At 43.1% G+C, this 27087-nt stretch overlaps 1 protein-coding gene across 3 annotated transcripts in view; it reads left to right on the forward strand.

The window, feature by feature from the left end:
• Positions 1 to 26874, forward strand: part of LOC139434511 (gastrula zinc finger protein XlCGF57.1-like) — a 42037-nt gene extending 15163 nt beyond the window's left edge. Inside the window, exons 1-4 of one of the 3 annotated variants that reach the window (XM_071204448.1) lie at positions 15258 to 15571; positions 16412 to 16511; positions 19477 to 19772; positions 25420 to 26874. In XM_071204448.1, coding sequence (XP_071060549.1) covers positions 15343 to 15571; positions 16412 to 16511; positions 19477 to 19772; positions 25420 to 26846 — 2052 coding nt within the window. In that variant the 5' untranslated portion in view covers positions 15258 to 15342 and the 3' untranslated portion in view covers positions 26847 to 26874. Of the gene's footprint in view, positions 1 to 15257; positions 15572 to 16411; positions 16512 to 19476; positions 19773 to 25419 lie in introns of those variants that run through there. The other 2 variants (XM_071204449.1, XM_071204450.1) reach the window with 2 other exon arrangements.
• The last annotated feature ends 213 nt before the right edge of the window (positions 26875 to 27087 follow it).

The following is a 27087-nucleotide window of genomic DNA, read 5'->3' on the forward strand; positions in this document are numbered from 1 at the left end:
CTCATGACACTCATTTTTAAATAATTATCATCCGATAAAACAGACCAGTCTCTGCCAGTCTTTTTTTTATTTTTTTAATCCGATGACATTATCAGTGATTTTAAACTGATTATATACCGAAATAACATCAACACTGTGGGCGCCGCCATTTTCCGGACGTGACGTAAACCATGCGTTTGGTTTTCGAAGACAAGTTGATCTCCATGTTATTTACTGTAGTTTCGCTCTTCAAATATGCCTCACTGTATCGCGAAATATTGCCACAATTCTGATAGGAACAATCCACGGAATGCTCGGTTCCATCTGTTGCCAAAAGGTAAGCGTAAGAAGTACATTCGGAGGCAGTGGCTAGCGAAATGTGGCCGGCCCGAACCGAATGATTCACAGGCTCATGTATGCAGCGAACATTTCAAATTTCCGGACGACTACTCTGAGAGTATGATAAAACATAACATGGGATTTATGGAACAACCATTACTTAATGGAGATGCAGTACCATCGGTCTTTCTGGTGTCATCACCGACCAGGACACCAGTTCGGCCAGTTGAGAAATCGCCCTCTGCAAGTGTGAAGCGACGGAGGAGCAGAAGTAGTGCTCGGAGTAAGAATAAGGTATGTTATAGCGCATTTCCATTGCAGCGGCTAGCCCCGTTTTAACGTCCTTTAGCGTCCAGGCCAGGACAGTTGTTGGTGGCCTTTCCATATAGCGTAGTACCGGCTAGTGTGTATTTCCCCCCAGTTTTTTCCGGCACCATAAAATCGTGATTCTATGGCCAGGGACAACGAAGCTGAGTATGCTAAACTAGAGAGGGAATCGCTAGCAAGGGTGGTACTACATGCATACATATAGTATCTTATATCATCTTCCTATTATACACACATGCATTTCCAAACATTTGGACTACCTATGTTGCAAATGTATTATCTTTTCAATTTACACACGGCATCTATTGCACGTCTGTCCGTCCTGGGAGAGGGATCCCTCCTCTGTTGCTCTCCCTGAGGTTTCTCCCATGTTCCCTTTAAACCAGGGGTGCCCAACCAGTCGATCGCGATCGACCGGTCGATCGCGGGGAGATTCCCAGTCGATCGCGAGATGTGTCTAAAAATAGAACAACAATATTCTGTTTTATCGTTAATGTCCTGTAACATAATCTTCCTGTGCCAGAATAATGCACTTGAACGCATCAAAGCTTTGTGATTGGCCGGCGTGACCCCATGTGTCGGGGCGTGGCTGGTGAGCAGTGGGCAGTGCACTAGTTCGCTAACGTTGTCCGTGTCAACAGGAGTGACAGTCCGCACACACACACAAGACCGCAATTATGGCAGAAGCAAAACATATATAATTTTCACTCCGAGTGGGAGGATGATTATTTTTGTATCTATTCCAATTCAAAGTCCATCTGTCTCATCTGCAATGCGAGCGTGGCTTTATCGAAGAAGGGTAATTTAGGAGCAGCATTTCAAAACAGTGCACAAACGCTACGAGACGGAATTCCCTCCTAATTCTGCCCTACGCTCCCAAAAGGGGAGGGGCCTGAGAGGACAGCTAAATGCACAGCAGTCCATTTTCACCAGGCTCAACAACAAGAGCAAGAGCTGCTACCAGAGCATCTTATCGTGTCAGTCACGTTCTTGAGGAACACATGAAGTCTTTCAAAGACGGCGAAGTTGTGAAAGAAGCATTCCTGGAGGCTGTCGATGCGTAATAAAAATAACAGCAGCATTTCAACAGGTTTTTGATATGATAAAAACTCAAGTTAGATACCGTTATTAATCAGCTGTGAGTTTGAGTTTGTTTGAACTTATTCATTATAATTAATGTACAAAATGGTATAAGAATGCAAACTTAAATTGATTATAGTCTATTATCAATTCAGGTTGAGAAACTAGTGTTGCTTGCATCCTATTGTAAAGGCATTTCTTTTTATAATCTACTAAAATGCAACAAAAAAAGGGTTTGATTCTATTAATTTTGTCTTTTTTATTGCACGTTGGCAGCAGATTCCTGAGTAGCTTCAGATCTGAGTTGTCTTATTAGTAAGCCTCATTTATACTTTTGTAGCAACACTATTTTTAAATAATGGCAAAGAAAGGGTTCAGTCTTTTCTTTTTTCCTGTGTCATATGTGGCAGCACTGTTCAATGTTTCTTAAAAACATTACCCACTGTAGTGACGTGTGAATAAACTCCAACTCTGTATCAACAACACTGTTGTGTAACTTCAGTTAAATACTTGTATGTGTGTAGATTCAAAAGAGGTAAGATAAAGGATCTGCAGTATTTTATGAAGTATTAATCGTACAAAGGTCAGTTTTATACAAGTAGAAGTGTGTATTTACCTGGTAGTAGGCTGTCAGTAATGGCTACGCCTCTCTATTTGGACTGGTAGATCTCGGCAGACTGGCAACTTTAAAAGTAGCTCTCGGTTCAAAAAAGGTTGGGCACCCCTGCTTTAAACTGTGGGTTTTCTCCGGAAGTTTTTCCTTGTACGATGTGAGGGTCTAAGCACAGTGGGTGTCGTATTGTACTGATTCCCGCATCCAATCTCTTCACGTTGGTCAAAACTTCTTCCTCTGCTGACGAGTCTGAACTAAAATACTCCGCCATGTTTCCGTGTGTTGACAAAGTGAACGCATGGATGACGTCACGACCATCACGTGACTACTGAAAATGGCAAAAATGGCGGCGGCCAGACGGAATATAAAGGTTTTGATAAAAAAGAGCTATAAAATCATTATTTACCGGGGAATATCGCTGATTTCTTCAGGGTATGGTTTAAACATAATGTTTCACTAAATACTGAAGTTTTGATTAATTATCTAATGAGTGGACCATTCCTTTAATGACTGCAGTTTTCAGGGCCTGTGGAAAAATACCTGAGTGAAGAGATGTGTTTACTATATGAAGTAGATCTGAGGCCATGCAAGGCAAAACATCTTTGAAAAATTCTGTTGGAATAATATCAAGGCAGCAGGAGGAGGATTTCAGAAGTTGTATAATGTCCTCTAGGTTTTTATCATTAATCTGATGGAATTGTGTCATGATGTCTGAATTGATGTTAGGTGGACACAGAGACAACACATGTGCTGTTCCTGATGCAGAGGCACTGACTGCTTGTCTGATTTTCTGAATGTTGTCAGTGAAGAAGGAGGCAAAATCATTGCACGCCCTGGTGAATAGAAATTCAGAGGCTACTGACACTGGGGGGTTAGTTAGTCTGTCGACGGTAGCAAACAAGGCACGTGCGTTGTTTTTGTTTTTGGTAATGATGTCAGAGAAGAACGATTGTCGTGCGTTTTTCAATTCCAAATTATAAAGGCCAAGTCTCTCTTTATAGATGTCAAAGTGAACCTGGAGATTTGTTTTTCGCCACCTGCGTTCAGCTTTTCGACATTCTCGTTTTTCTGTTTTCACGGTCATGGCCTTTCTCCATGGAGATATGTTCTTCCCAGTCACTTCCTTTACCTTAGTTGGAGCAATGGCATCTATAACATTGTCAATTTTTGAATTAAAATGATCTACTAGCTCATTTACTGAGGTGTTAGCAGGGGCAAGTGTGGTAGAAAAATTCTGAGTAAACATTTCCCTAGTAAATTCAGTTACATTTCGCTTTGTGGTTACCTCTTTTTGAACATTTTTGTGAACAAAAATAGAGCTCTCAAAGAAAACACAGGAATGATCAGAGAGCGCAACATCAGTCACCACAACCTCAGAGATATTCAGACCCTTTGAGATAATTAAGTCCAGAGTGTGCCCCTTATTGTGCGTGGGCTCCGTCACATGCTGAGTCAGTCCATAGCTATCAAGAGCACAGAACAGTTCTTTAGCCCCTCTGTCCTGGGGGTTGTCAACATGGATGTTAAAATCACCAACAATGACTAGACGGTCAAAGTCAATACACACTATAGACAGCAGTTCAGTAAAGTCATCAAAAAAGCTTGCACAGTATTTGGGTGGTCTATAGATATTTAGGAACAGAGCTCGAGAGGAGCATTTCAGCTGAAGGGCCACATATTCAAAAGAAGCAAAGTTCCCATACGATGTCTTCCTGCATTGAAGGGAATCACTGAACAGAATAGCAACTCCACCTCCTTTCTTATGCATTCTCTCCTGACTCATAAACTAAAGTTGGGAGGGGTTGATTCGATAAGAACAGCTGCACTGTTATTTTGTTCAATCCAAGTTTCTGTTAAAAACATAAAATCCAGATTTTGCTCAGTGATAAAATCATTGATTAAAAATGTATTTCCTGCCAGAGACCTGACATTTAATAAAGCTAGTTTAAGTTCGTTAAACACGCTATCAGTCAGGTGTTTTGTAACAAGCTGTGGCTGACATGGAATCACTGCTAAATTAGATAAACTCACACGAACGTTTGAGCGCTTCCTGTTTCTAAGATGATTCACTGCTCTTAATCTATTACCTATCAACACAGATATCGGCAAAGCTACTGGCAGCCAGGGCCCCGGCATGTCCTGGAAAGAGTTGAGAGTGCCATACGCCCTTGAGCCTGGACCCCACACATATCAGTGAGAGTTTGTTGTGTTTTGTACACACACATCCTTATCAGGCTTCGGAGACTGCAGATGCTTTCTTTAAGGGGGGGAGGTGGTTGACGTAGGCACGGTAATGGAGACGGGGGAGATGGTGCGGGGGTAGAGGACATGCTGCCAGGGTGGGGAGGTGGTTGACGTAGGCGGGGTGATGAAGACAGAGGAGATGGTGCGCGTCTCCCCGGTGATTTTGGTGGGCGTCGTTGAGGAGCGGGGGTAAAGGACATGGTGCCAGCCCTGCGTGTCGCCTTAGTTTGGTCTTTGAACTCCAGGATGGAATCGGTGCCAACCCTCTGTATCTCCTTTGTGGGTTCAGCAATCTCCAGGAGGGTGGGCGAGGGTGAACGGAGTATCCTCAAAGGCGTTGACAGGGGGGGGGTGACGGGCGGTGGAGAGTCCTCCATGTGTCTCATAAGTCTCCCATAATCAGAACATTCCTCAGGCGGGTGCAGTGATACTTCTTCAGGGTTTTCTGCGCGATGTGTTGTGTCTATCTCCTGTTTTGATTCCTCTTGCCGCTTGTCCTTGGCAGAGGGAACAGATTGATGACGCAGGCAGTTGAATATGTTAGAGATAAACAATTTCACTCCTGACTTGTTCAGGCAAACTCCATTTGCCTTGAAAAGATGTCTGCGGTCCCAGAAAAAGTTAAAGTTGTCAATAAAATGGACAGAATGGTCAGTACGGACCGTTGAAAGCCAGGTGTTCAGTGCAAACAGTCTGCTGAATCTCTCCACTCCTCTTCTGACTGGCGGCAGAGGGCCACTGATGAACACCTCTGCATTTAGAGAGCTGGCAGTTTCCAACAAACATTTAAAGTCTTCTTTCAGCACTTCTGACTGTTGTTTCACAACATAATTTGTTCCAATGTGCAGAACCACATTCTTCACAGTCGGATGTTCAGCCCCAATATGCAGGATCTTCTCAGCCAAGTCAGAGACCGTATTCTTGGGGAAACAGAGTACTTTGGTGTTGTTCTTACTACACAGACCTTTTACATCTCTTACAGCAGAGTCACCCACAATCAGAGTTTCAGCCCAGTCGTTAGCTTTCCCTCTAGCCTTTTGCTTTTGGAGTAGCTATTGGTCCTTACCCTGCTGTGTGAAGAGGACAGGTTATCCAGGTCATCAGAAAGGGATCTCCGGCTCTTGGTCAGCGGAGCGTATCTGTTCTGGATTGGCACACTTGGTGTTTTAGGAGGATTTTTTGTTGTTCTCCCTTTAGCAGCTGTCCACGGCTGTATAGGGGTTGAAGAGGCGCTCTTCCTGGGTGATAACAATGCAGGCCAGCCGGTCGCATCACAGATTTCTGAGCACTGGGCTCTGCCTGTTATCCGTCCTCCCAAATCCCATGGAAATGATTTACTCTTCGGCCTTGCACCCAGAGAGTTCCAGGGAGGACTACCACTTGTAGATTTAATACCCGGTACACAGCCCTCCTGTTCCTTGGAATGATAAGTTAATATCCAGGAGCCGCTGCTCGAAGTTTTCAGAGAATAAGAATAGTAAAATCAGCATAAAAAGTAAGCAGAGGCAAGAGCAAGCAGAAAAGCATCTGCACTGTAAGAAAGATAAGATAAAATAGTAAAGTGATGCTGGACCAACAACTTGCTGTTGGGTTGTGTGCTCTCTGCAGGACGGTGTCTGTACTCAAAGATTGTTTATGAAATGAGGGCTTCACTCTGTCTTTGTTGTCTAAACCTGTGTTTTTCAAAGTGGGGGCCCGACCCCCCAGGGGGCCTCCAGGGGGGTCACGCAAAATTTGAGGGAAAGATAATATTTTATTTAAAAAAAAAAAAAGATTACATTTTTCTTTTTCTTAGATGTTATTAATAACTGTATATCTATCAACCTATGTGTCCTTTGATGCCAATCTTTTAATATTTTTGCCCTTTTGCCCTTCAAGCCAATCAGAATCGAGCTGCCGCTACTGAGAATGAAACTGAATATCTGCTCAGCTTTTGGAGCAAGTGAGAGCTAGTGAATATTTCGCTCTGCAGCTGGATGAGAGCACGGATGTAGCACATTTTGCAGAATTGCTTGCATACATCAGATTTATTTCAGAAGACAACTTTGTTGAGGAAATATTATTTTGCATGAAGAGACATTTTCCAAGTTTTAGATGAGTACATCATCTCAAATGGACTTGACTGGTCTCGTTGTGTGGGTGTGTGTTCAGATGGGGCAGTGGGGCTATGACCGGCAAAACAAGCGGAGTGACAGCTTTGATCAGGCAGAAGGCCCCAAATGTAGGGTTGGGTACCGAGAACCGGTTCCAACATTTCGATTCCAACGGCATCATTTAGACATATGAATTTCGGTTCACCTAATTTTCGGCCTTGATGTAACAACATTCATAATTAAGTAAATGTAACACCCTTTTCACCCCGGTTACACGTTTAATTCGCCCTGTACGATGGGCGCTGCAAGTGATGAAAATGGGGGATGTTGGTTTACCTGGCGCCCGCAGCTCACAGCCAAAGTGCGAGTGAGCGAGTGAGAGAGGGAGGGTGCACCGGTACCGGCGCAGTTATTAGAATCTGGTGCTAGCTGCTCTAACGGATATTAGAAGAAGATGTTTCTACAACAAGGTGGAGGGAGAGTCCTCTCCAGTCAGACTGAGAGGCTGATAACTACAGCTCAGTGAGGCAAAGGACTCTGAGTGTTTAGATAGTTCACTTTAGTCTAAGTTATCTCAGTGGGTCTCAAACGTTTTGATCACAATGTATGTAAGCACATATTTCCAAGACTCTCCTTTATAATTATTGGGATAAAACAGGTTTGAAATCATTCCAATGTATACTATAGGACAGTAAACCAGACATATCGTTTTAAACTGGAGAGATAAAAACATATGCATAAATAAAAAAGTAAAATAAGATGAATAAACAACAACAATAAAATACGTTACATGTATTTGTTATTGGCTATGGTAGGTTATTAGTTATGTTCTGATAGAGATTTTGAGGGATTACTGGTCCGCTTTTCAAATCTCCGCGCGTCCCTAACAAGCTGGTTATCATACAGGAAGGAATCCAGAGCTACCAAGTAACCGTTAAACAATAATCTACTTTAATGGTAATATGACAATGCAATACAATCAATACATTACCATACCATATAAAAGCCATATCATATCATATGCGTAATGTCAGGAATATGCCTACTCCTGGCCTTGTTCACGTGCTGCCCCGACCCTCCGGTCCGGGCCGCGCGAGAAGAGAGGCAGAACAAAAGGATGCACAGGCTCTCAATACCAACAGAAACAGGAAGGGGTGGAGTTTAACTGGTCGTCTTTTCCGGTCATCTCAAACAAACACCTCTGGCATTCACTGTCTCATATTTCTGCAGCCTCCACACACACACATCCCCCCACATTGCAGAGACCACAGTGGGGTCTTGCTCACAAAGATAACACAACGATTTCATCTCTCATATCTCCAACTTCTGGTTACACAGACTGCTTATTATTAATACAAAGTAATTAAACCCACACATATACTATTCAAGATATGTAGACTTCCATGAAACATGACATGCTAGAGATCTTAAGCAGAATATACTCTCATCCACTTAGCACCCTGTCCTGCATACCTACACCTCCCCCATAGAGCAATAAAACCCTGTTTACTCCAACCAGCCCTTGTTTATAGCCATTTTAGTCCTCACATTTATGAAAGGATAAAACAGAGAAATCAATATAAAACACAAACACAGGTATTGTTTGAACAGTATTCACTTAACTGCTACTATTGATAATTACCAGAGAAACTCAAGGGACCTCTTTTAATATCTGGAAATTGCAACAAGACTTTCTGCCATTTCAAATGTAACACACTTCTTAAATATCAGATGATAATACTCTGCAGTTCACATACTTATTTGATTATTAAAATGTAAACCGATCTTTTTCATATGGGTGTTTCGAGTTGTACCCCCTAGATCTAGTCTCTAGTAATTCTGCTTAAAGTGCACCAGATTGAAGCATTTTACTTTAAAATGTTCCAACATTTCTTCCCGGCATGCCTGAGAAGGCAGATATGCTTGTTTTTCTCAACAAGAACTGTTTTTAAATGGGGGGGTTCCTTTAAAAGTTGGACCCTAACCCACTGTTGTAGCTTCAGTTGTTCACAGGTTACAGTTACATAGCAGTGAATATAAACAGACTGATTAATGTGAATATTACACTTTTTTTTGGTGGAAGAAGCATGTATCATTTTTTTACCCTGCCCCTCAAAGAATCGAAAAGTAGAATCGTGGAAATTCAAACGATACCCAACCCTACCCAAATGTAGTGGCAACACATTGCATGCTCCATCGCGAGACACTTGTACACATAATTCCTTTTAAAACAGGGGGGTCCCTGCCAGAGGATAATGCTATATGGGGGTCCTTGGCAGGGTGTTTGGGATCATTGTCATGCTGAAAGACCCAGCCACGTTTCATCTTCAATGCCCATGCTGATGGAAGGAGGTTGTCACTCAAAATCTCACGATACATGGCCCCATTCATTCTTTCCTTTACACGGATCAGTCGTCCTGGTCCCTTTGCAGAAAGCCCCAAAGCATGATGTTCCCACCCCCATGTTTCACAGTAGGTGTTCTTTGGATGCACCTCAGCATTCTTTCTCCTCCAAACACGTCTAGTTGAGTTTTTACCAAATAGTTCTATTTTGGTTTCATCTGACCATATGACATTCTCCCAATCCTCTTCTGGATCATCTAAATGCTCTCTAGCAGACTTCAGACGGGCCTGGACATGTACTGGCTTAAGCAGGGGGACACGTCTGGCACTGCAGGGTTTGAGTCCCTGGCGGCGTAGTGTGTTACTGATGGTAGCCTTTGTTACTTTGGTCCCAGCTCTCTGCAGGTCATGGACTCGGTCCCCCTGTGTGGTTCTGGGATCTTTGCTCACCGTTCTTGTGATCATTTTGACCCCATAGGGTGAGATCTTGCGTCCACGATTATCAGTGGTCTTGTATGTCTTCCATAGTTGTATGTCTCTCATAGTTGAAGTGTACCTAGGATGAACATTACAGGCCTCTCTCATCTTTTTCTAATCGCACATCTTTTTCTAATCGTACAGCAATGGGTTTTTTTCTCACCCTTGAGAGTCTGTACAACTTCTTCGCCCAACCAGGAACTCATCATGCATACAAACGGCGTCAAAATGAGCTTGGTGTTAAAGCGGAGTTTACAGCACTGAGCGACACAAGGTGGACTTCTAGGGGGAAAAACGTGTCTGTTGTAAAATACACTATCAAGGCCCTGAGGCGTCTGGTTTGTTAAATGCTGTGAGAAGTGCAGATCACTGCGTGAGTCTGATTATTGTCCATCAGTTACTCAGCGTGGTGCATGTCGCACACAAGGCACTTCAAGGGAAAGAGACAACCCTGTCTAAGGCTGCAAGTGTCATTGAGTCCATGATGAAATGCTTTGAAAACATGAGGGCAACAAGTCCAAAGTGGGAGGACATCTGGATTGAAATCCAAGCATTCTGTCAGTCAGTTGGCGTATGCATTGAAGAGAACGACGAGAGACCGCGCAAGAGGCCTGTCAAACAACCGTCTGCTCTCGACTGTGCATTTGTCACCAGCACCCTTGGGCAAAGAGAGTACCAAACAAGCACAGACAAAAAGAGCTTGAAAAAGAAACGGACAATTCAGCTCTACTATCCTGTGCTGGATACGCTTCTAGGTGAGTGTTCAACACGGTTTTCACCGCAGTCAATGGCCATTGCAGAAAGTGTGGATGCAGTGTTTAAATGTGACTTCAGAGGAGCAGAGCCTTCTCAGCCAATACGCAAGCCTCCTCTCCATCAACCCACAACTTGCACTGACTGAGATTATTGAGATTGTTCCACAGCTTTATCTTAAATATTTTGACTTTATTCTTTACATATAGATTACATAGGATGAACAGCACGATCCACTCTGCTGGATTCTGCCCATATCGGCTCAAAATGCATGCACAGTGTCTCTACTTTAAAGAGTTCTCTCCTGCTGATGTTCAGGTGTATATCAGTATGTAGTGTCTCTACTTTAAAGAGTCCTCTCCTGCTGATGTTCAGGTGTATATCAGTATGTAGTGTCTCTACTTTAAAGCTTCCTCTCCTGCTGATGTTCAGGTGTATATCAGTATGTAGTGTCTCTACTTTAAAGAGTCCTCTCCTGCTGATGTTCAGGTGTATATCAGTATGTAGTGTCTCTACTTTAAAGAGTCCTCTCCTGCTGATGTTCAGGTGTATATCAGTATGCAGTGTCTCTACTTTAAAGAGTCCTCTCCTGCTGATGTTCAGGTGTATATCAGTATGTAGTGTCTCTACTTTAAAGAGTCCTCTCCTGCTGATGTTCAGGTGTATATTAGTATATGTCTCTACTTTAAAGAGTCCTCTCCTGCTGATGTTCAGGTGTATATCAGTATGTAGTGTCTCTACTTTAAAGAGTCCTCTGCTGCTGATGTTCAGGTGTATATCAGTATGTAGTGTCTCTACTTTAAAGTGTCCTCTGCTGCTGATGTTCAGGTGTATATCAGTATGTAGTGTCTCTACTTTAAAGAGTCCTCTGCTGCTGATGTTCAGGTGTATATCAGTATATAGTGTCTCTACTTTAAAGTGTCCTCTGCTGCTGATGTTCAGGTGTATATCAGTATGTAGTGTCTCTACTTTAAAGTGTCCTCTGCTGCTGATGTTCAGGTGTATATCAGTATATAGTGTCTCTACTTTAAAGAGTCCTCTCCTGCTGATGTTCAGGTGTATATCAGTATGTAGTGTCTCTACTTTAAAGAGTCCTCTCCTGCTGATGTTCAGGTGTATATCAGTATGTAGTGTCTCTACTTTAAAGAGTCCTCTCCTGCTGGTGTTCAGGTGTATATCAGTATGTAGTGTCTCTACTTTAAAGAGTCCTCTCCTGCTGATGTTCAGGTGTATATCACTATGTAGTGTCTCTACTTTGAAGAGTCCTCTCCTGCTGATGTCCAGGTGTATATCAGTACGTGCGTCTCTCTGTGCGTTAGAAAGCGCTCTCCCGTTGAATCACTGGTGCTTTGATCCCAGGGAGCTGGAGAATATGTGTGTCTCTGTAAAGATCTCTCTGTGACTCCTCACCATCTGCAGAGCCAGTTATATCTGTGAGGAAAGAGAGATCAGGAAACAAGGAGAAACACAGCCGCACGGAGCCGGTGGAAGTTTGTACTTTAAGTGTTGAGGTGGGAGTTTTCTCTGCAAGCACAGCTGTGTCCGCCTCCAGCTGCTCGGTCTTTGTTTCTCTGACAAATTCAAACACAACATTTCATAAAGCATCACAGTCTCAGGCAACACCATACAAGCAATCTGAATTATTCTTAAATATTATGAGAAGTTACTGAGACAGGCAAGGGGCCAGACTAAGATTGGTTCAAAAGACTTCATGAAAAACGACACAAGAAGTGAGGATTCCCGGCCCGGAGGAAGCCCGGGGTCTCCTTCTGGAGCCAGGCCCAGAAGGAGGACTCGTTGGCGAGGGTCTGGTGGCCGGGCTTGCCACGGAGCCCGGCCGGGCCCAGTCCGAAAAGGCAACGTGGGCAACACCTCCGCTTCTCCGTCCCGCGGGCCCACCACCTACGGGAAACAGCGATGGGGTCGGGTGCGCTGCCAGAAGGGTAGCAGTGAAAGCAGAGGGTCTCGACGGACCAGACCCGGGCGGCAGAAGCTGGCTTTGGGGACGTGGAACGTCACCTCTCTGGGGGGGAAGGAGCCGGAGCTTGTGCGGGAGGTGGAGCGGTACCAGTTGGATCTGGTTGGGCTCACCTCTACGCACAGCGTCGGCTCTGGAACCTTACTTCTGGATAGGGGTTGGACTCTATTCTTCTCCGGAGTTGCTCAAGGTGTGAGGCGCCGGGCGGGTGTGGGGATACTCACAAGTCCCCGGTTGGGTGCTTCGTTGTTGGAGTTTACCCCAGTGGACGAGAGGGTCGCCTCCCTACGCCTGCGGGTTATGGGGGGGGAAAACTCTGACTGTTGTGTGTGCTTATGCACCCAACAGCAGTTCAGAGTATTCGGCCTTCTTGGAGACCCTGGAAAGAGTCCTGTATGGGGCTCCTGAAGGGGACTCCTTAGTCTTGCTGGGAGACTTCAACGCACAAGTGGGCAATGATGGAGACACTTGGAGGGGCGTGATTGGGAGGAACGGCCCCCCTGATCTGAACCGGAGTGGTGGTTTGTTACTGGACTTCTGTGCTAGTCATGGATTGGCCATAACAAACACCATGTTCGAACATAAGGATGCTCATAAGTGTACGTGGTACCAGAGCACCCTAGGCAGAAGGTCCATGATCGATTTCGTTATCGTATCATCGGACCTGAGGCCGTATGTTTTGGACACTCGGGTAAAGAGAGGGGCGGAGTTGTCAACTGATCACCATCTGGTGGTGAGTTGGGTCGAGTGGCGGGGGAAGCCTCTGGATAGACCTGGTAAGCCCAAACGTGTAGTTCGGGTGAACTGGGAACGTCTGGAGGAGGCCCAAGTTCAGGAGGCCTTCAACTCAGTACGCTTATCCGGTCTACATGTGTTTTGTAGACTTGGAGAAGGCGTATGACCGAGTTCCCAGGGAGTTACTGTGGGAGGTGCTGCGGGAGTATGGGGTGAGGGGGTCTCTACTCAGGGCCATCCAATCTCTGTACTCCCAAAGCGAGAGCTGTGTCCGGGTCCTCGGCAGGAAGTCGGACCCATTCCCGGTGAGGGTTGGCCTCCGCCAGGGCTGCGCTTTGTCACCAATCCTGTTTGTAATATACATGGATCGGATTTCGAGGCGTAGTCGTGGGGGAGGGGGTCTGCAGTTCGGTGGACTAAGGATTGCACCACTGCTTTCTGCAGATGATGTGGTTCTGATGGCTTCATCGGTCTGCGACCTTCAGCACTCACTGGATCGGTTCGCAACCGAGTGTGAAGCGGCTGGGATGAGGATCAGCACCTCCAGATCTGAGGCCATGGTTCTCAGCAGGAAACTGATGGACTGTCCACTCCAAGTAGGGAATGAGTCCTTACCCCAAGTGAAGGAGTTCAAGTATCTCAGGGTCTTGTTCTCGAGTGAGGGAACAATGGAGCGTGAGATGGGCCGGAGAATCGGAGCAGCGGGAGCGGTACTGCAGTCGCTTTACTGCAGTCGCTTTACTGCAGTCGCTTTACTGCACCGTTGTGACGAAAAGGGAGCTGAGCCAGAAGGCAAAGCTCTCTGTCTACCGGGCCATTTTCGTTCCTACCCTCACCTATCGTCCTGAAGGATGGGTCATGACCGAAAGAACGAGATCGCGGATACAAGCGGCCGAGATGGGTTTTCTCCGCAGGGTGGCTGGTGTCTCCCTTAGGGATAAGGTGAGAAGTTCGGTCATCAGGGAGGGACTCGGAGTTGAGCCGCTCGGAGTTGAGCCGCTCCTCCTTCGCGTCGAAAGAAGCCAGTTGAGGTGGTTCGGGCACCTAGTTAGGATGCCACCTGGGCGCCTCCCTAGGGAGGTGTTCCAGGCACGTCCAGCTGGGAAGAGACCAAGGGGCAGACCTAGGACCAGGTGGAGGGATTATATCTCTTCGCTGGCCTGGGAGCGCCTTGGGACCCCCCAGTCAGAGCTGGTTGATGTGGGGAAAAGGAAGTTTGGGGCTCTCTGCTGGAACTGATACCCCCGCGACCCGACCACGGATAAGCGGGAGAAGATGGATGGATGGATGGATGGATATCAAAATATAAATAACTAATGTCATGCAAACATATTAATATTTGCTTGATTCCAGTGTTGAATTTAGCACAATTGCATACAAACGTTAAGGGATTTTAAGATTCTGAAGTATTATGCTAAAAACTCAATAACTTAGAATATTATTTATAGGTTTGCTAGAAAGAAATACATAATAGTATAATTGCATCTGACAGCTTTTCAGCATTATCGAGTATACGATCAGGCAGATCTTCATCTAGAATGGACATAATAAATGAAATATTTCTAATTTTATATAAAATGCAAAACAAAGGCAGAGCAACTCGTTTCCTCTGGGTTCCTGCTCATGTTGGTGTGGAGGGTAAAGAACAGGTGGAGATTCTGGCCAAACACACACTCAGAAGTTTGAACATAGACATAGAAGTTCCACTCAGCAAAGCGGAGGTTCAAACATTCATTCAGAAATATGCACAAACAACATGACAAGATCATTGGGACCTTAGTGATACAGGAAGACATCTTTATAAAATCCAAAGGTATGTGGGGGATGGAAGGAAGGTGGGGTTTGAAAGAAGGGAGGAACATGTAATTTCTCAGATGAGAATAGGTCATACAGGTCTCAATCATACTTTAAGTATAATAGGAAAGCATCCAACCGGAAAGTGTGTACACTGCAGCCAGCCATAAACTGTTGAGCATGTTTTACTGCTTTGCAGGAAATATAGTACTCAGAGAAATGTGCTTTTCCAGACACTCAAGAAAGCAACATTCCATGACTTGTCGCTATCAGGGCTGTTAGGGAAAACATCAGGCAATATATATTGAGAGATTATTACGTTTCTAAGAGAAATTGATACATTTAAAATAATCTAGAGTTTTGGTTCTTTGTTTTGTTTCTTTTGTTTATTGTTTTCTGCATAGTCTCTTGTTCACACTCCAGTCCAGTTGGTGGCGGTAATGCACCTACAAGTTGGTTTGTCAACCGCCAATAAACACTAAAGAAGAAGGTGACACCGTACTTCCGGTATGTGCCATTTTACGCGAGGTGCAAGCAGGCAGAGGGTTTAGCCGTGTTACTTACTTGTTAGATCCAATACTTTGAAGATGGTGAAGTGGTGTAGTGCTGGGACTTGTAGAAATCATCATTTGATGATAGATAGTGATGGAAAATCCAAGTTTTCTTTCTTCAAGTTCCCCAGTCATGAAAAACAGCCAGGACGGAGGGCCCAGTGGACGAGAGCTTGCGCTCGCGTCGATGCCATCACTCACAAGCCGTGGAAACCCAAGGACACCGTGCAATATGTGTACATCTGCTCGGCACACTTCATTTCTGGTAAGTTGAAGTTGTATTTCAGAACAACTACTATGTTTATGATTAATCTGATGTCCGCCCCTAGCCCGGACTGGACCAAACTACTGTTTACCTTCCTCTACAGCAGAATCATAGCATGGTAGCATAGCATCATGGTTGGTCTGGTCAGCCCCAACATTGTAGTTCCTATCTACCAATGACAATGTACATACTCCCTGCTACTTGTCCATCTTTCACAGAGTAAACTGAGCCACACATCAGCTATGACAAGTCATTAATGTGTGAATGTGGAGCTAAAGCGATGTCCAGACATTAACCAGTTCAAGAGGAAATACAGAGAAATTATTTTCTCGAGGTACAGGGATAGGGAAGGTGTTTGACTATGTGTTTATGTGTGAGTATCTAGGTGTGCATATGTATGTGTACACATATATATGTGTGTGTATATGTGTATATGTATATGTATAATATATATATATCAATCAACAGGTAAAGCAGATCAATATGTCAGTGTGTATGTATATGTATGTGTATATGTATATATATCAATCAACAGGTAAAGCAGATCAATAATGATAATGACAAGAATAATGATGATAATTATAATTATTGCAGATCATAGATTATAAATAAATCATTTAGGGACAAGGGGGTGAGATTAAATAAGTTATACTTCTTCTCACTCCTTTTCGAACACGAGACATGGCACTGTTTATGTTGCAAATGCATTGTTGCAAATGTAAATTTTAGTTTTGTTTTAATTTCTCGTTCATGACTATGCACTACAACATTTGTTCTGTTTTGTAAATTATGTATTTTACTTGTTTTACATGACTCCAAGTTCTCTGATCTGTTTTTCAGGGCAGCCTTCCAAGGAGCCCAGCCATCCAGATTATATCCCGACCAAATTTGGTACGCCTGGGAAACTACCAACAGCTGACAAGTGCCAGAAACTGAGAAGGTTTGCGAAAATTCATGTATATACCAGAGTTTCCATTCGAATATTTTTTCGCCGGTCAACATGTCCGTTAAAGTTTAAATCTTCCGGACACAATTTGAAAAGAGCCGGTCAAAGGTCTTCTTTGTTATTTATTGAGCTTTAAAACAAATTGATATGATTCGATATTAAACAAACTAATTATAGTAGATTAACTACATTATTCAAACGTGTTCAGTAATTTACAATAACACGGGAATAATAAACGGAGAGCTCTCCCCCTCCTGACAGCCCGTCAGTATCATGCAGCTCACGGATCAGTAATGAGTGACCCGACAGTTAAACTAAACATATCTATAACTAGTTACGGTAGTTTGGTACGGTAGTTAGGTCATTAAAATAGCTACGTGTGATTTTCTTATGTGACAGACAAGAAGAGTATGTGACAGACAAGAATAGTCAATTCTAATGTCTAACACTTAATGTGGAGAAAGAGATGTCCTGTATGGGTTGATTGTGCGTTGATCTGTTGGTAATGCCTCGGGGTTTCCGGTGGGCATGTAAACAAATGCATAATGCTGCGCTATACTTTGGCCTCACCCGGTTGCATAGCGACGCTTATTGTTTAGGTGTCTTTTAATAAGCAGGTAGTCATATCATTAGCTAGAACTAGCTGGATCTGATCGATATGGACATAAACGCAAGTGAAGTCTAATCTGACGGGAGAGAGAGATCAGCTGCTGCTGACGAGTCGACACGCAGCTCTGCATGATCACCTGCAGCGGTGAGCGGACAAAACACACACTTCAGGTTAGGATTTCACACGTAGCTATTTTAATTACCTCTCAAACTACCGTAACTAGTTATAGATATGTTTAGTTTCACTGTCGGGTCACTCATTACTGGATCCGCGAGCTGCATGACACTGGCATAATAGATTGCCCGATCGGGCAACCAGCAGGTGAGGCTACATTGCCCGAGCTAAATACTAGATGGCCCCGGGCCATCGGGCAGTCCTTAATGTCGAGCCCTGAACGTCGAACCCTGAACATACCAGCTGTGGATAGGTGTTAGTTATCACCCCTGATAGGGCTGTGCAATTAATTGTATTTTAATATAAATGATATATATAAATTAGGGCTGTCAAGTTAACGCGTTAATAACGCGTTAGCATCTGGTGCTAGCTAGCTAGCTACGCTAACGGATATAAGGAGCTGTTTAAATGAAAACAGAGGAGCGACATTTCGCCGACAACTGCGCCGAGCCCTTGACTTTATGCAGGAAGCCAGACAGCGGGACATTGTACGAGAAGTCAGCACACTCAGCACGGATAGTGCGCAACATGATTGCAGCGTCCAGGCAGCTCCCGTTCGAGCATATGCCTCGAGTTGCACATAGCTCCAACAATCCATCACACACACACACACACACACACACACACACACACACACACACACACACACACACACACACACACACACACACACACACACACACACACACACACACACACACACACACACACACACACACACACACACCTTTTTGATACTTTAATAATGTAATATCTGTAAATGTAAATAATCATATTTAATAATCGTGATTATGATTTTTGCCATAATCGCACAGCCCTAACTAGGGATGTAACGATACCAAAAACTCACGGTACGATAATATCGCAATAACAAGTCCACGGTACGGTATTTATCGCGATATTGAATATCAATTGGAATCTTTTTCCAATAAAAAATTGTTTTACTCAGCAAATGTTTCTTTATTAAATAATACATCTGATTTGTACAGCATTTTAGTAGGATAGCAGTATTTTAAAGTGTCAAAAACAAAGTGACAGTAACAGACTGGAACAAGAAAACCAGTGTTTTTGTACCTATAGTACTACCAAACAAAGTAGGCATTGTCTTTGTGCCACTGCATCTCACAAATAAACAAGGACCTTTAATAATCAGACCCTGCAATAAAATAAATCAAGTTTCACTTTAGTTTTTCAAGTAACTCAACTCAAACTCACTAAGTCACTCACTCGGCATCATCAGACAGGTTTTTAGGAATATGAGAATGTCCACATTTCCAGGTATTTATAAGCTGGGATGTTTGGGTATTTACAATATCCCCTGCTCTGGAAACAACTCTCTCGCTTGTTACCGATGTTGCTGGGACAGCAGTGGTCACGTTAACCGAATATTTTATTTAACAATGACGGAAAAATCTGAAAGCAGTCTGTCATTTTGACAGATTAGAACAAACTCGGAACAGCGCCAACGTTTCCCCGCAGCGAGGCTCTGGTGTTATGCCGTGGTATGCATGCCCTCCAAAAGGAAATGATATAGTTTCCAAACCGTACTTTGTGTACAGATCAATACATGTCTGGGAGGACAGTTCATGAGCGTGCTCTCTCTCTCTCTGTTCAGACCCGACGGGTAATAAGGGATTATGACGGATATTTTACGTTCCTGTCTGTCAAAATGACGGACAGCGAAAAAGTCTAATGCCACCACAGTGGGACGGAGAGATATGCTTTGGCCATGGGGGACAGCAGTGGGTCAAACTGTGCATTGTCTCTCCACCACTTCAAGAACAATACAGTTTTTGCCAAGAAGGTGAGGCTTATTGACAGAGATATAAATATACTGTTGGTACTTGTCAATGTCTCTAGGTGTGTACATGTAGCCCTGTAAATACCATGTCCTTTTGTGTTCTGTTGTTTTATGTTCATGTTGTAACCTACTTGCTGCCATGTTGGACAGGTCTCTCTTGAAAAAGAGATCGATGATCTCAATGGGACCGTCTGGTTCAATAAGCGTTTAAACAAAAAAAAGTGTTTAAAAAAAATAATATTTATAAATAAAAAAATCGCGGTAGATTTTGTCAGTCTCATGACGGTATTGGGACATTTATTTACCGCGATATTCGGTATATCGTTACATTCCTAGCCCTAACCCCTGGTATATGTAATGTTTGTGTGTATTAGGTTCTGGAATGCTATGTCTCGTCATGGCAAGAAGATGCTTGGCAAAGAAAATGGGCCCTCAGCAAAGAAGTGCAGAGTGGCCTCCGAACCTCCACAGCATCAACCTACTCCTGATTCGCCTCCACCGTCGACCAGTTCAGTGTCTCCACCTTCCGTGTCTCAACGGATGCTCTTTGATGAGATCTCTGCACTCAGGGCGGAAAGAGATGCTGCTCTTGCTGAGAGGGACCATGCTAGGGCCACCCTCAACTCTCTCCGGCTGTCTTCGAACACTGTTGCTGACAACAATGAGAAGTGTCAGTATTACTAACTTGGCCCATTTTTCTATCCACCTTTCAATTCTTGCTAGTTTCGATGACATGCAAAGCTACCCCATCCATCCCCTACATTGATCAGTTTTTTTATATGATAGTTAAGTTGAAACATGGCATGAAGTTTGAGTATTTGGCAGACCAGGTAGGCATCCCTCAGAGCACGCTCATAGATCATTTTTGGAAGTGGATGGATGTAGCCTTTGTGAAACTGAAGCGTGTTGTTAGTTGGCCAGAGAGGGAGCGCATCTTTTCTAATATGCCACCTGCATTCAAGGCTCTAGTCTGTACCTAGACTGACTCGTATCATAGATTGTTTTGAAGTGTTCATTGAATCTCCAGAGAACCTTAAAGCTCGTGCCCAAGTCTGGTCAAATTATAAGCGTCACACCACTATGAAGTTTCTTATTGGATGTAACCCACTTGGTGCCATTTGTTTTCTGTCTGATGCCTGGGGTGGGAGGGTGAGCGATGTGGAAATAGTACATCAAACCGGATTCTTGACTAAATGTGACCATCACCCGGGTGACCAAGTTCTAGCGGATTGGGGGTTTACGATGAAGGAAGAGTTTGCGGGTATTGCTGGTGTAGAGCTGCTCACACCAGCATTCACTAAAGGGCAGAGTCAATTACCAGCCAAAGACCTTGAATCCTCTAGGAAATTGTCATCGGTTAGAATTCGTATTGAGTGTTTGATTGGCCTAATGAAAAACCGTTTTGTTATTTTGCAAGGCACTTTGCCGATTCGACATATTAAATCTCTGAAGGATGACATTGACTTTGAAAAAATCCTTTAAAACAAATAATAATTTGAACAGTATATTTTTAACTGTTGATTACCCTGAACGTATAATTCAACTGAAAAACCAATACAAAAATAAATTAAATAAATGATACATTTATATTTACATTTAAATAAATAATATCAAAAATAATAAACAAGATCAACAAATATTTCGGAGCGCACTTCCACAAGCTACTAAACATATATAAATATGATAAATACAAATAAATTAGACCAAAATTAATTAGATCAAATATGTAGCAGTGCACTGTCACAACCTAGCAAAGCAAAATAATAGTTTTTTTCGTAATTGTGGCAGGCCAAAATCGTAATTGCGATTAAAATACGATTAATTGTACAGCCCTATTTTGTATGTTGATTCTGTGATACTTTCCCTAGGATTCCATCCATATTTTCTGTATTATTTTTTTTGTTCAAATATTGACCTGGAGTTTCATGGATTTGTTTGTGTTCCATAAAGAATACATGTTGCCAACAATATCGTTTCAATTGTAATTTCATCTGGGCCTATGAAGGACTACAATGATCCACTATATGAGATCACAAACGAGCAGAATTACAAGAAAAGCCTTTATTAATCATTAATATTAATTAATTCATTAATAATCCTTCTCGGATATAAACATTTATTTCGGGCAACTCCAAAATGGCAGAATTGGACATACTACACATACTACATGTTAGTATACATTAATGGCAAGATTACCCCCTTTGCATACAATTGTTCCCAACAATAACTGAGCCTATTGAAAACCCCGTGTGCCTGCCTGTACATAAATCAACATACAAATACAATGAACTACAAGTCCACACTGAGAGGGAAACATTCACTGTCTCCTTTGTCGCTTTTTCTTGGTGTTGCTGGACTTGCAATTGTCGCAGTACCACGTTTTGGACCTAGGCTCCTTGGTAATGCCAATGCAATTCCAGTGGAACCATTGGTGTGTGCATTAGTCATCATCACACCCTAGCATGGGTACATTATCTGCGCAGCCACACGAACAATGACCCTGCTTGTTGCCATGTTCAGTTTGCTTAGTACCCAGTTCCAACTTTCTGAACAACAGCTCAGGGCGAATATGTCCCTCCCGAAATGCTGTTGAAACAGGCACAGAAGTTAGGGTGTACTCCTTGTCAGGGAAAACTGTGCATACATGACCCCCAGTGGGCAGCCACACAAGGAAGTAGCTTGCACCAATCACATACATCTGATGTTGCGTTTGCGTGTAGTACTGGTGACTCCTTGAGCTCGAGATTCTGGTCCAGACAACTGTCTTTCTCCTTGCTCATTTCTTCTACACTCATCTCATGAAATTGAAATGGGCATTTTATCTCCAACGCGCCCATCCCATGACACGAGCATGCCAGCATGGCATCTGGAGAGGCAGCAAGAAAAGGTCCACAGTTGTTGACTTTGAGAGTCCACAGTTGTTGACTTTGAGATCACTGTGCACTGAAGAGACGGCCCCGTCAGCATACTGCTGCCTGGCAACTTGTTCATGTTCATTCCCCCACATAATTGCAGTCGTCTTCAAGTTTGATGGCCTGTCACAACATATGGATTTGATGAGGTACTGTGACGGCTTTGTAGTGCTGGTGCGAAGAACAGAGTGGGAAACGGATAAGGTGATTCGACCAGCCCTCTGCTCGTACCACACCAAAGACTTGGACTGCAGCTTGGTGACATTACCAATATGCTCCACATCTTTGTGGTCAAGTTTCATAGTTTGTGTGGCGGCACTGTACACCTCATCAAGGGAATTTAAACAGTCAGAATCAGAATACCTTTATTAGTCCCACAGAGGGGAAATTTGCATCGTTACAGCAGGAAAGAGCCACAGACAGCTTAATGTTACGTATGTTAAGAAAAAAGTACCAAGTTATGATATAATAAAATATAATAAAAAAACGTGAGAAGTAAGAAAAAAAAATACTTTCCAAAATAAAAATCCTGAAACAGTCTTGGTGTTGCTAAGCTTCCTGTACTGAATATCATAGTCTATTGCCTTAATCAATATCTAGTCAACTCTAAAATACCACATATATGCAATAGGGCTGCACGATTAATCGAAAAAAGATCGTGATCTCGATTCAGACACCTATGCGATCTCATTTCTAAATTACGGCGATCCTATGACGTCAAGCTGATTTTTTTTTTGTGGGATTTTTTTACATTTTTTAATTATTTTGCTTCTGCATAATACCAACTTGCAATGTCAATCATACTTAAACGATGTAAAGCAAATATACTCTATACATTTAACATTAAAGTACCATGATCGCATCCAAATCGTAGTGTTCTGTCTGTCTCTCCTCCTCTCATGCAGTGTTACGCTGCAGCCACGAGGGTTGCCAGTTTTTGCGGAAGGAATAAGCAACCAGGTCTATGAAAACAAGCGCAAAAGAACATGAGCACTTTAAACCTATACATGTCGGGTCTACAAGCTCACAACCGCAACAACCATTATTACTTACTACCAAGCAACTTTACAGAAAGATAAGCCCAATGTGGCTTATAATAAGTATACCTGGCAACACTCACTGACTGCAGCACGTGAGGGCAGGAGCCGGCAGTATGTTTACAGAAGCGTTAGCATTAGCACTGATTAGCAAAGAGTGACGAGAGCGACTAGTAGTACAGGAAAAACAGAAATGAGTGACACAGAAATGAGTGACGAGGAGGTCGAGGACAATGACAACGACAACAACACCGATGAAAATCCCGGTGGCGACTCTGGCGAGAGTGAGAGGGAAGTTGTGCTTGTGCCGAAAAAAGTAGATGGACTGTGCTAGTAGCTAGGCAGCTTGGCTTTATTTACATTTATTCTGAAGCTGTAACTTTATGTTCTGTTCCGTTTTTATATTCAGTACTGACTGCAGTATTTAAGTTAATCCTTTTGATTCAGTGACATTACTACTCTCAGTGGAGTCTAGCACTTTGTTTAAGTTTATGTTTTTTTCAGTACAAGAACCTTTAAGTGCAGTAGTTGAACTGGGTGCTAGCCGGCTAGGCTTTTTTTAATATTATTATCCTAAAGCTGTGAATGTTTTGTTTTTATATTCAGCACTGTGGTGAGGTATTTTGAGTAACTTAAGTGCATTCCTCCCTGTAACAAACAGGTTGGTGTTGTTGTCCAGTAGTTGGGTGTCCACTGTGGACAGGTGCTACTGCAAAGTTTACATTTTGTTATTATAAAGCTGCAAAAATTCTATTTTTTATGTTCAGCACTCAGGCAGCAGCAATATCTTTATTTTAGTTACTGTATGTTTTGTTACTAGAGAGACTTGAGTTTAAGTCAAGCACTTTGTTTAAAGCCACAATAGTTGGCTCCAGGTTCCACATTTTGAATGTAGTAATGTTTGTTCAGTATTCAGCAACTACAGACTAAAGACAAAGTTATGTTTTTGTTACAAGAGAGACAAATATTGTCTGTTTAAATTCATTGTACTCACGTGACGTCTAAGAGTAAGAATGCAATAAATATTTTCATTGAAACGATGAGAATCGTGTGAGAATCGTGATCTCAATTCTTATGGAGGAAAATCGTGATTCACATTTGAGCAAGAATCGTGCAGCCCTAATATGCAATGGCATGATAATATTATTGTGACAAGTGGGGTTTTCACCTGGTGTTTCCAGAAGATAGACGTAGATGCTGCCAAAATCGACCGAAGGCCACTTTCGAGGGTCGTTTTTCCATACATCTGCAGGCAGTCTGTAAGGGCAATCCGACAACCCACACAGCTCTAGTTTACGCTGGTAACGACCTAGATGTAATCCGAAGACTTGCAGCGATTTCTTCAGTCGTTAATTCAGGAGAAAAAACTAGTGCGCTCTGCCTGGCTACCTTAGCTAGCTGTTTATATTTGCACCTCCAGGATATTTGCACCTCCAGGAAAATGGCGTATTTCGCGCGTTGCATTGTGGGTAGCTGGTGACGTCAATGTGTGTGAAAGAATGGGGAGCATGTTAGCTTAGCTTGGTAGCTTCAGCTAGCTCTGGATCTTCCAGCTCGGTGGCAGCAGGTCCCGCCTCGGCTCCGCCTCTTGAGAATACTTTTGTACTTGAGTAACAGTCTGGCACTTCTACTTTTACTCAAGTACAAGATCTGAGTACTTGCAGCTGTGTGTTTCACTGCACTTTGTTGTAAATCAAACTGCAGCAGCTTGACCACAGAGCGTGAACGTTGTGATCAGCTGATTTTGCGCAGTGCTCCAGTGTGTGCGCGGGGCACAGAGAGTACTGTAGATAAAAAACACACATTTTAATATTTAGCAGGTTCCCTCATCTATAATCATTTATAAAATATAATCATTTATACAAGCGCAACTTTGAACATGTACAGCAGTAAAATGCAACATACTAAATAATCAAGAAACCTCAAATCAAACACTGACAGGGAACATTTTACTGCACCGTCATTACTTTTACATAAGAAGGTGCCGTACAATGTTCTGATGATATTTGCATACTTTTACTTAAATGAGGTTTGAATGCAGGATTTTAATTTGTAACAGAGTTTTGTAATTCTATACTGTAGGCGTAGTGTATCTGTGAACGATCCCAAATACAATTCATTGTTTACATTGCAGCTACGCCAGAAGAAAAAAACCTTTTTCATTTTTAACTGGAAGTGGAAAGGGGCTGGGCTACATGAGGTGACTTGAGCCAACAGAAATACACAATAGATGGGACTAAGAAAGATAATTTGAACTTATAAAAACAAAGGCATTAATTAGGGCTGCAAAATGTCTCCCATTGTAATGGTGAGGATATTTTAAAATGCTAGCAGTTTGTTCTGACTGTGTGTTTCCTGTTTCCTGCAGACGTCCAGCAGCTGGTGGTGGTTAAAGAAGAGCTTCTCCCTGACCAGCAGGAGTGGAGCTCCAGTCTGGACCAGGGGGACCCAGAGCCCCCCCCACACATTAAGCAGGAACAGGAGGAACTCAGGATCAGTCCGGAGGGAGAGCAGCTTCAAGAGCTGGAGGAGGCTGATATCATTGAGTCCATCTTCACTCCTGACCCTGTGAAGAGTGAAGATGATGAAGAGAAACCTCAGTCCTCTCAGCTTAATCAAAGACAAACTGAACACCTGGAAACAGAAGCTGATGGAGATGACTGTGGAGGACCAGAACCAGCCAGGAACTCAGATCCAGAGAGCAGTTTACAACCTGAGACTGAGGACCACACTGGAGACTCTTCTGAACCTGACACTGAAGACAGTGCCGATTGGAAGGAGACCAGAGAACCTGCCTCAGGCTCAAACTCATTGAAAGATAGAAATGAATCTGTCAGTGATCCACAACGTAGTGCTGAAAATAAACCATTCAGCTGCTCAGTTTGTGAGAAAGCTTTTTCACAGAGTGGACATTTAAAGGAACACATGAGAGTCCACACAGGAGAGAAATCATTCAGCTGCTCAGTCTGTAAGAAAGCTTTTGCACGGAGTGGAATTTTAAAGAAACACATGAGAGTCCACACAGGAGAGAAACCATTCAGCTGCTCAGTCTGTAAGAAAGCTTTTTCACATCGTGGACATTTAAAGGAACACATGATAATCCACACAGGAGAGAAACCACACAGCTGCTCAGTCTGTAAGAAAGCTTTTTCACAGAGTGGAAGTTTAAAGTCACACATGAGAGTCCACACAGGAGAGAACCCATTCAGCTGCTCAGTTTGTAAGAAAGCTTTTTCACAGAGTAGAAGTTTAAAGTCACACATGAGAGTCCACACAGGAGAGAAACCATTCAGCTGCTCAGTCTGTAAGAAAGCTTTTTCACATAGTGGAAGTTTAAAGTCACACATGAGAGTCCACACAGGAGAGAACCCATTCAGCTGCTCAGTTTGTAAGAAAGCTTTTTCACAGAGTGGAAGTTTAAAGTCACACATGAGAGTCCACACAGGAGAGAAACCATTCAGCTGCTCAGTCTGTAAGCAAACTTTTGCACGGAGTGGAAGTTTAAAGTCACACATGAGAGTCCACACAGGAGAGAAACCATTCAGCTGCTCAGTCTGTAAGAAAGCTTTTTCACATAGTGGAAGTTTAAAGTCACACATGAGAGTCCACACAGGAGAGAACCCATTCAGCTGCTCAGTTTGTAAGAAAGCTTTTTCACAGAGTGGAAGTTTAAAGTCACACATGAGAGTCCACACAGGAGAGAAACCATTCAGCTGCTCAGTCTGTAAGAAAACTTTTGCACGGAGTGGAAGTTTAAAGTCACACATGAGAGTCCACACAGGAGAGGAAAAATAGAGCTCCAATGTTTGTGACAAAAGATTAAAATGGCATAATTGTTTCAAAAGACACAAGTGTGTTGGTCTTCAGCTGCTTCTGTAACTAAGGGAATACATTTGTCTATTTTGTGTCCTGGTGACCTAATGCCGTTACATGTAATACGTTACTCCCTAAGCCTGATTTCACCCACCTCCAAGAGATTAGCTAATAATCACAAATGTTCATTTCTTTGACCCCTTTATTAGGCTATTTCTCGTTT

This window comes from Pseudochaenichthys georgianus, chromosome 9, assembly GCF_902827115.2.
Source record: "Pseudochaenichthys georgianus chromosome 9, fPseGeo1.2, whole genome shotgun sequence".
Classification (NCBI taxonomy): domain Eukaryota; kingdom Metazoa; phylum Chordata; class Actinopteri; order Perciformes; family Channichthyidae; genus Pseudochaenichthys; species Pseudochaenichthys georgianus.